Source organism: Clarias gariepinus, chromosome 8, assembly GCF_024256425.1.
Source record: "Clarias gariepinus isolate MV-2021 ecotype Netherlands chromosome 8, CGAR_prim_01v2, whole genome shotgun sequence".
In the NCBI taxonomy this organism is placed as follows: domain Eukaryota; kingdom Metazoa; phylum Chordata; class Actinopteri; order Siluriformes; family Clariidae; genus Clarias; species Clarias gariepinus.
Window position 1 is genome coordinate 17,269,957 of NC_071107.1, and position 10,256 is coordinate 17,280,212.

The window sequence follows — 10,256 nt, forward strand, 5'->3', positions numbered from 1 at the left end:
AGACACATACCACTGAAGCCACATTAATTATGTAGCACTACACATCTATAATGCCAGAATGTGGACTGGTACTGCAACTGACCTAGCTGAGAGCATGGCAGCTCAGTTCACCCTTCGCTAGTGCCAATTCGGCACAGTGTAATTGAGAATGACTATATCTTATAACAGTTCAGTGCTTAAGATGAGGTAAAGTTAACTAGTCAGAAGTAAGCCACAGCTTACAAAGAAAAAATAATTAAAGTGCACAGGTATTCTATTTTGTATGCACTATTGATTAAGTTAATCGCTAAAAACAGTCTAATGACAAGGCGTCAAAATAGATTAAATGATAAATTTAAAAAATCCTTAAGATCAAACAACGAAATAAATAGGGCATATGATTCTAGCTTCACATGTTAAAAAAAATGAAACCAAACACTTTGCTTCAATCAGCTGTGGCACAGATATTTTTCCCAGCTTGTAAGTGATACTGAAACTAATTAGCTTGCAAGGCTACTACACCATAATAAATATTTGAATGGGAATATGGGCCAGACATGACTTGAGAAGAATTGTTACCATCCTCATTGACATTTTAAATTGAAACTGCTTAACTTTATTGAGATGGGTGAACACAGTTTTTATAAGCATTAGAATTACGATAGGGCTAGTTTTGTACAAGGCCAGTTTGCAACACATTGTGCTTGCCAGCCTTGATGAAAAATGGTCAAACGGTGCACCATATTGTTGGTTTCTTTATTACTTGGCTAAACTGGTCAAGAAATGTTTGATGTTTTCTTTATGCCTTACTGTTGTTTCTTTTGTAACAACACTAAAAAGTGTTTAAGTGTGTGTTTGTTGGGTGGGGGGGGGGGGGGTTTCGGATAGGGATATGGGATATGGTTAGGAGCTAAGAAACATCTTCACATAGCCAAACTGATAACTCTTTTAATATCACCTGCACCTTAATGCAGTTTCTTAGATTATCCACCTGACTGCACAAACATGATCATGTAATTTCATTATTTTTACTTAGATTAAAATTATAGCTTATCCATGTATTTTTGGTGCACTTTAACAATGTACAGTAATTTAATTTTGCACTTTTACATATAGTGTGATCATAATGTACATAGGTCTGTATAATATATTAATATGCAAGATATTACCTTATTAAAGCACCTCAATGCACAGTTCTTAGATTATCCACCTGATTACACTATTGTACAGTGTATCATAGGTCTTTAGGTATTCCCTAAATAATTACTATTTAGTTATCTATTAAGTTATCTAAAATTACTATTAAGTTATCTTTCTACATTCTACATTATCTTTCTTTAGATGAATTATCTACCTACATTCCTTTTTGTAGTGAAATAACTTTCACTCTAATCCTTGTTAAATATTCTTCCACACCTTGTTTGTTTGCATCTTTTTTGTATAATTCATGAACTTGCTGCTGTAACATTATAATTTCTCCCTTGGGATTAACAAAGTACTATATCTATTCATCTATCCATCCATCCAAATGTTTTTTTTTCTCCTGACTGGTAAAGAAAGTAGAAAAATTTCAGCAGATCAGCCTGTGTTTTGTAATATGGTCAACTGGAGTTGCATCAGGAATCTATTTGATAACATTTTTGAGTCAGGACATGGCTTTGTGGAGATCTAAGTGCATGGGCATGCAAGTAATAAGTGCACCAACACTTTCATATTCAAATGTATGCACCAAAGTTTGTTCAGGGGGTTAGTTAATTACCCATTAATTGACTTTCCTTAAGTGGCTATAATAGGTTTATAATGAGAGAGTTGTTTTTAACAGATCTTCAAACAGCATAAAGTTGTCTTTCAGAAGGCCTGGGTCGATTAGCGCATGACTTATGACAATTTCTATAAATGGAAATTTAATTCTGTTAACAATATAAAGGGGCGGCACTGTGGCTTTGCATGTCCAGGGTAGAGGGTTCGAAGTTACACCCTGGGTCTGTGCACGGAGTTTATTTGTGGCATGTTCTCCCTATGTTTACACTCCCACAGTGTGTGTGCGTAGGCGTATACACCATGCATTCGATTGGCACCCTGTTCAAAAAGTGTTCCTGTGATCCTTTATAGAATAAGTGATATAGAAGACATACAAATGAATAAAGAACAATATGAAGGGGTATTTTCGAGATTCTTGGCTATAGTTAAATAAGAACTTTCTTTGGAATTTCCTTTTTTATGGATACTTAAAGCTGGGTATATTCCAATCTGAAAAAAAGGGGTGGGGGACGCCATAATAATAATAATAATAATAATAGCAACAAAGGTTGGTGCATGCATTTGATGAATGTCTATGGATGTCTGTTTTTTAACTTTTCTTACTTTGCACCTCAACATTTGTAAACTGGTGGTTTGTTACCGGAGGAGAATTGAATTATGAATTGAAACGATTTTCTTTCGTTCAATACGAATAACTAATACAATACAATACAAATAAAACGCGTGCAGTTGTTGTACTGTATATTAATAACAAAAATAAATCAAACGGTTTTCCACCTCCCGCAGCAGCACGAGCGCATGTTTACTTTTAACAGGAAATGATGTCACACAGTTTTAAACAATCCACGGCGCGCAGGGTTAAGAGATTGCTCACTTGAAGCATATAATAACGTGCTGTGTCAATAAAAGATTTCTCTCCAGCCGTCCTGTGAGCGTTTTGTAAGTGTAACAGACCGCTCGGTTCGGAGATAAGCTGTGTTTATGTGCGTGCGTGTGTTAGCCTGTGTGCTGGATGAAGCTAACGCGAGCTAGTTTAGCTGTTAGCGTAGACCAGTTTAGCGTCTGTTTAACTTTAAACCTGAAGATTATGTTTTCTTTAAAAGAAAATGTATAGTTAATTATTCTGCAGAATTGACCAGGCGCTTTTTCTTAGTGTTCACCGTTATTTAGCTAGCGTGCTATTAGGACTCATCCTAGCAGGACTCATGGCTGTTCAAAACAAAAGCCAAAACACAGCCGAAGCTCGTTATTGCCCCGCAGTGTGGGCCTGAGCGGCTCTTAGCTGGAGACATAAACCCAGCAATATCTGCTTTTTTAAATATGTTCGCCTGGATATTAAGAGTCCTAAATGGACGAAGGAATCTAGTGGACTCGTGTTTCAAACACTCATTTTTAGCAAAATATTAACTTAAATCTGTGTATACCTGTTGACAAATGCAGCCATTGTCTTGTGATGTAACTTGTCTTGACTTCTCCTGTTTTTCTGAGTGTAAATATCTTGTATTTAACAAGTGCCTCTATGTGTCTTATTGCATGTTTATCAGCAACAGGAAACATGGAGATTCAGAAGATTATTCACGATGCACTGTACGACTTCGTCCGATCACACATACCACATGCAGACCTGAGGTAAACTGGCAATCCTTCACCGCCTAAATCAAATCTTATACCCAGTTAGAGAGTTAGCATACTGCATCCGAACAACTACACTATATGGACAAAAGTATTTGGTGAAACCGGTTAATTATTGAATTCTGGTGTTTCAAACAAGCCCCTTATTCCCAGTCAAGGGCAATTTTAATGCTTAAGCATACCAAGACATCTAGGACAACGACTTCCAACTTTGTAACAGGCACTTTTTTTTTTATTCCAACATGAATGTGGCCTAGTGCACAAAGCCAGGACTATAAAGACATGGTTAGATGAGTTTGGTTTGGAAGAACTTGACTGGCCCGCACAAAACCTTGACCTCGAACCTCATCGAGCACCTTTGGGATGAACTGCCTGACCTCATAAATGCTGTGCAAAATGAATGGGACCAAAAACCCACAGAAACACTCTAAAATCTTGGCGCAAAAGGGGAAAAGTATATGTATTTAGATACAATGTCATTGCAGATTTGGCCAAATACTTTTATTAATATTGTGTATGTGACAACGAGTGTGTTACAGTGGAGAGGTGGGATGTAGGTACAACTGACTGGTTTAAGGCAGAGGTGGGACTGCACCATGGATCGGCCCTTAGCTCCTTTCTGTTTCCAGTGGTGATCGACAGGTTGATTGATGAGTATACATAAGAGTCCCCACAGACTAAAATGTTTGCAGATGATATTGTGATCCACAGTAAGAGTAGGTTAAGATAAGTCTAGATAGGTGGAGTGATGCATTAGTTATCGGTGAGAATTAAAGGGAAGGTTTACAGGACAGTAGTGAGACCAGCAATGCTGTACAGTTTAGAGACGTTGCCTCTAACAAAAAGACAGGAAACGGAGCTGAAGGTGGCAAGTGACAAGAATGGACTATATTAGGAATGAGTATATTGGAAGGACAGTGAAGGTAGAATGGACCAAATGGTGGTTTGAACATGTGCAGAGGACATAGTTTAGGGGGTTAGCCAAAAGAGGAGGAGATTCAGCACACAGTAAATCTCAGAGAACACGTCAGTTTTTTCAGATCCAAACAGTTTCTTCTCCTTAATTTTTTTTTTCTTTTAGTACCCTTGACGATGTGCTGCTTTCCTACATCATCGGTGTGCTGGAAGATCTGGGCTCCCAAGCAAGCATCGAAGAAAACTTCGACGTAGAGGTGTTTGTTGAAATGCTTGAAGCTTACATTCCAGGGTTTTCCAATATTGACTGGTAATTATTGTTTTTTTTTTCCTAATTACAACCATGTTATGATTGATTGCACTACACTGCAAAACAATATGTCTGTAGAAGTTAACTATGCACATAATTTATTTTTCTTCCAGTGTTCAGGTCTGTGAAATGATGTTCAGCTTGGCCTCGAAATTACCCTCAGCACGAAATGAAGGTAATCTATTTATGGATTGTAGTTTTCATGAATCTTGAGCTAATAGAAGTCAAAAATTGCTACATTTTGCATGTTTATTTCAAACACTTTTTGCTGTTTTGAGGTCACAGCTTGTGAGAATGCACAACTTTGGAATATTTCCTGTTTTAGAGTTGAAGACAGAAGAAGGGAATTGTTCTTTGTTTCCTGCTTCAGAGGAAGGAGTCCCCATGCAGAAGGCACACAGCCACTCATCACATGTAGAGGGAGCCACAGCTAAGGTATTAACTTGCTTCTAAGGTTTCATTTCTCTGCCCACACTGTTGCTCTAGTTATTGGAATGTTTTCACTTGCTTCTGTTGACTCTATTACAACAGTCACATAACAAGCCTGGAGTGACCTTTTTTTTTTTTTTTTTTTAAACCCTAACCCTGTTTAAAACACCAAAAGCCACGAATTAGGCTACAAATTATAATGAGATGTGATTTTGATTTTTTTTTAAGTTGGTAAAATAAAAAGAAACAAAATTTATTGCAATGAAATTTTAACTAATAAAAGAAAATTGCAAAAAAAAAACATTTGTGTGCACTTTTCAGATAATTTAGGATAAATATATAAAATTCTGTGTAAGGATGGACTGAAAGCAGGAAGGCATAACACCTTTCTGATTTGATGTTAAAAGCAGAGGCTACGTTCATATTACAAGCCACATTGTAATCTGCAACATGTCCAAACAGGGTTTTCTTGTACCTAGGTCAAGGTCAGGAACTATTTTCATTGTGATTAATTGATCAGTCAGTTTCCTATTAGCATAATATCTCAAGAGCCAAGTGGTTGAATGTTTGTAAAGGATTTATATGGGATTATCATTGTAACCAGCAGGTGGCCTGATTAGATTTTGGAATTGATCCAAACATGGTAAAAGTTAAACATGTGAAATAGTTTACCTTTCATAGCTTCCTTCTCATTTGCAATTTGTAACAAGAAGGACTAGATTTGGTGGAGGTGGAGTTTGACTTGTCTTGCTTCATATTTTGGGTTGTTTAAAGCAACTTGGCTATACTGCTGTGAGGTAAATGATTGTATCAAACATGTTAAAACACATCTGCCAAGGAAACAGTAAAAGAGCTTAACAACAGTTGCAAAAGTGATGACACTTTAAATCATTTCACTGTTTTCAAATAATATAGATTATCTAATGCTCATTGAAGCTCTTGTCACAGTTGCGTCTAATCATATAACTGTTTACACGTGTGTGTTTTTAGGTGAGCAATTCAGAGTGGGATGAGCAGGAACAGCACCTTCTGGAGATGTTTCCCAAGTGTAGCGTGACCGAAGCCAGAAGTGCGTTATCAATTGCTAAAGGAGACATGGAGGAGGCTGTTCGACTCATCATTGAGGGAGACGTGCAGCTCAGTCCCACCCCTCCCCTTAGTGTGAGTACACCAACCATGGTGAAGCTTGTTTTGTCTCTGAAGCATTGAATTCTAAAAAAAGAAGAAAGAAAAAAAGAACAGTGGCCCAAATATGTCCTGTCAAATGTGCCTCAGAATGAATCATTTCATGTAGTTTGCTGTGCAAAATTGCTGTATTGTGTATTTTACATGCCCATGTGTGTGGGAGAGTGAAGGGTGGTGGGAATATAGTAGTTCTAAAATAGCATTTCCTAGATAATCTGTTCTCTAGAATACTATAGTCTATGTAATCACAGAAACTTTATCTGGCATGAAAATAGAGGTTTATGTTGTATATGTTGCATTTGTTTCTAGGGAAGCCAAGCAAAGATGGTTACTGCACAGGGTGATGAGAAGCTTAAAGCAAATATTTTAGAAAAGTGAGTCTACTTTAAAGTCATATCTTGTACTCTGGTGTGTCTCTTTAAGCTGATTTTTTTTTTTTTCTTTCCATCTTTTATGATCCATTCAGTTTTTCATACTATACCAGTCACTTTAAACTGCCTTGTTTACTGTTGTTTACAGTTTTTATTTATGGTTATATTTTCTTATGATGCTGTTTCTTCTTCTTCTGTACAAACAGGTACATGTTGATTGATAGCGAGGAAGATAAGAAAATACACAGACCGTTCATCCCTAAAGACGTGAGTCTTTCAACAGTCTGTGTGTGTGCTTGTAAAGAAAACACTACATTAAAGTGGGTACTGTAACAGTGTGTCACATAAATAGTTACAAGGCTGATCGGTTGATTTTTATATCTTATAGGCTCCAAAGAAGATGGTGCGTTACCATGGCAATCAAGTGGTGACGACTAAGGGAGAGCGCTACCATCTGGTCAAGAAAGATGAAACAGAGGAAATGAAAAAGACTTATGTTAGCCTTAAACCAGCTCGCAAATACCGCTTTCATTGACGTCTATACAAATCACAAATCTGGTTTTTACATTTTATTTATGACAGAAGTGATTTGTGTGTTTCTGTGTGTGAGCTTTTTATGAGTTCCTATTTTTTAAATACTTTTTATCTTTTTTTTTTTTTTATTTTGTGTGTGTGGATGATTCAGACTATATTCAACTCTAACTGCACTGACCACATCAGATCTTTACAAAGAATTGTTTTGGGGAAGTCTTTTACTTTTTAATTGTATTTTGGTTTAGTTGTGTGTTTATGTACCGACACCAATTTTATTTAACCTGTCCTACTTGCTAGGCTAGTTAAAAAACAAACAAAAAAAACAACCTGGTTTCCTCTGTGTGCGTCCGCTCATGTTCCAAGACTTTCGACAGTCACATAGTGGCAGACACCTACCCTTTTCTTGTGCAAGTACATCCATTTATCAGTCTGTGACTATGAATTGTTCTTCAAAGCTAGATATCCTTCTCTCATTCTCTTCTACCTCAGTAAGTGAACAACCTGTATTAGTAGTAGTAGTAGTAGTAGATCTAGTAGTAGTGCTTAGCTTCCCTACTTCTATCACTTGCCACATTGAGCGCAGCTTTTTAAAAAGTTTCTTGATGTCTAGCCAACTTCCAGGCCAATGATCCATAGAGATGTAGTGTCTTACCCTGGATATCCTCCATGTTGACGTAACCCTCAAAAATGGCAGATTTTGACACTGCACATCTGCACTATTCAGCCAAAAACTGTTTTAGAATTCATTGAGTTAGGCAGAAATCTCACTCTGCATATGTTGATGACCAGATGATTCTGGAGTAACCCTGCTTGAATACTCAAGTTTGTATATCCTAGTTTATTAACCTTGCAGCCTTCCTTCAACAAGAATAAACCCGCTTGCTGTGGCTGGTATACATTGTGCAGTATTATAAAAACCTTATTGTGTTTAGCTAATCCATTCACAAAGATGCCCCTGGTATGTATAAAGAATGTATGCTGTCTTCACTGCCTGTAAAACGGCTGGACACCCGGCCACTTCTGTTACATGGCACACTACAAGAAGGGTTCTCCTCATCATTATGGGTATTATTTAGAGAGCTTCCCTAGAAAGTCTGCTGTTCTACTACCTGATCATCATCATGTACCATCACTAGGTTGTTCCTTGTGCCATGGGTGCCCAGGTTATCTCTGAGCACTGTTGAGGATAGTCTTGTAACTGTTATTGTTGACAGCTGATTCCCATCCCTGAAGGTCACATGGGATGAACTAGAATTCTAGTTACATATGGTAGGGTCCTGTAAGAAGTTTCAAGTGAATAATGGCTGTATTGTGGCGATTTTTACTGTGAATACTGCATCATCCATCACTATGTGACTTTGAAAGCTCTTGGCATGTGAGTGCACACACTCAAGGAGGCACCAAGTCGTCCCTTGCTGGCCCTGGCAGTTATCCAGGGTTCATGTATGCCTATGCAAGGTCTGTCTAAAAAATATCCAGCCATGTATTCACTCGATTACATGTTTTAAACTCATGATTACGTGCAGTCAGTAGCTGATCTTTGTTTTTTGCAGCCCGCACATGTTCAACATTATTTCAGAATGTGAATTACTTTCAGCTTTTGAACAGATTCCCGACCACTTTTATTTGTGCCACACTCGTTTCGTTGTCCCCATAAGCCTTCTAAATCATCTGAACAGTTTTCCGTAAAGGAATGTTCAAGCCGTTTTAAATGTTCATCAGTCATTTTAAATGCAATGGCTACACAGTACACATGCTCACTCAACGGTGTCTAGTGCCCCACTGTCTAAAGCAGTGAAGTCGTCATTGTTTACGCATATGCATTCCTCTCTGCTGGTCTGCCAGCTTACATAAATTTCTTATAAACTGTTTTCCTTGTATTAACAGTCCTGGACTTTTTCCGGACAGACCTTGTATAATCGTAGTACATTAAGTGTTTAAGGATAATGAAGGTTGGTTGTGCAGTTTGAAATCTAATTGTCATAGGGTAATGAAATGTGTCAGAAATGCATGCTGCTAAAAGGCTGTTCTGGTATTTAAAAAAAAAAACTTAGCCACATGCATTATTTAAGCTAGGATGGAGTGAGATTTAATGCCCAAAGGCTTTCAATGGAAAAAAGTTACTCACTATATTTTCTTATGCAGATATAAAAGATATTTGAGGGTCTCCCATGTTTTATTTCAAAATTAAACATAGTGTCAATTCTTTTGCACTTTGAGTGATTTACACTAGTGTCAATTCTTTTGCACTTTGAGTGATTTACACTGGATTTACTGTCCTTCTCAGTATAACATCTTTTGCATTCTGCTGTTCTGTATTAGAAGTGTTATGTACTTTGGTGCTTACAGTTCTGCATGGTTTTAGCTAATGGAAGGTAACTGTTCATGTATCCCATGACCACTATTTATAGTAGTACAGGAACCTTGTGTATTAACATTTGTGTCATTTGTGCTCAGATTATGCTGTTGCCCATGGAGAGGTGGCACCTGCTAACACAACAGCTAATCTACAAAACTGTTAAATTGTCTTTTTTATTATAATTTTTGCTGTATGATTAACATAAAAAGATGATGTAAACTCTTAGTCAAGTGTATTTATGGCAAGAAGTCTTTTACAGATTTTTTTTGTGTATGTGTGTGTGTCAGCACCTGTCGTATTATATGAGCATAAGTTGTGGGACAGTTGGCTGAGCTGTCATTTAAAAAGGCGGTTTGTTTTTTCCACTAGCAGAATGCACAGCTGTTAATGTGGTAATGTTTTTCCCTGAAAAAAAAAAGTAAGTGTAGTGTTTTATAAAAGAATATCAAAGAGTTGACAGCTTAAGAAATGAACGGGAAATGAATTAGACACTATTATTGGACAATACAAAATCTTGAATCGGTGTAGTTTTAATCATATTGGAGAGAGGTTTTTTTTAATGACAATTGTCATATAAAGAATAAATTATAGCATCGGTAAAGTATAGCGAATCTGATCCAGAGCCAAAGTTTTCACAGATGGCAGACAACGATCTTCTTTGTCTTTAGGCTCTCCCCTCTAAGGGGTCGCCACAGCGAATCATTTGCCTCTATCTAACCCTATTCTCTGCATCCTCTTCTCTCACATCAACTAACTTCATGTCCTCTCTCAATACATCCAT

At 37.3% G+C, this 10,256-nt stretch overlaps 1 protein-coding gene across 2 annotated transcripts; it reads left to right on the forward strand.

Moving 5' to 3' along the window:
* Nucleotides 1–2,566: 2,566 nt before the first annotated feature.
* Nucleotides 2,567–9,706, forward strand: cuedc2 (CUE domain containing 2). Of its 2 annotated transcripts, none has more exons than XM_053501336.1 (9): nucleotides 2,567–2,679; nucleotides 3,285–3,369; nucleotides 4,454–4,597; nucleotides 4,711–4,772; nucleotides 4,923–5,032; nucleotides 6,017–6,187; nucleotides 6,521–6,585; nucleotides 6,789–6,849; nucleotides 6,971–9,706. In XM_053501336.1, the coding sequence occupies exons 2-9, from the start codon at nucleotides 3,296–3,298 to the stop codon at nucleotides 7,115–7,117; spliced, it is 834 nt and encodes a 277-aa protein (XP_053357311.1). In that variant the 5' UTR covers nucleotides 2,567–2,679; nucleotides 3,285–3,295; the 3' UTR covers nucleotides 7,118–9,706. The 2 variants fall into 2 exon arrangements, with proteins under 2 accessions (XP_053357311.1, XP_053357312.1); XM_053501337.1 differs by lacking the exon at nucleotides 2,567–2,679 and adding an exon at nucleotides 2,692–2,723.
* The last annotated feature ends 550 nt before the right edge of the window (nucleotides 9,707–10,256 follow it).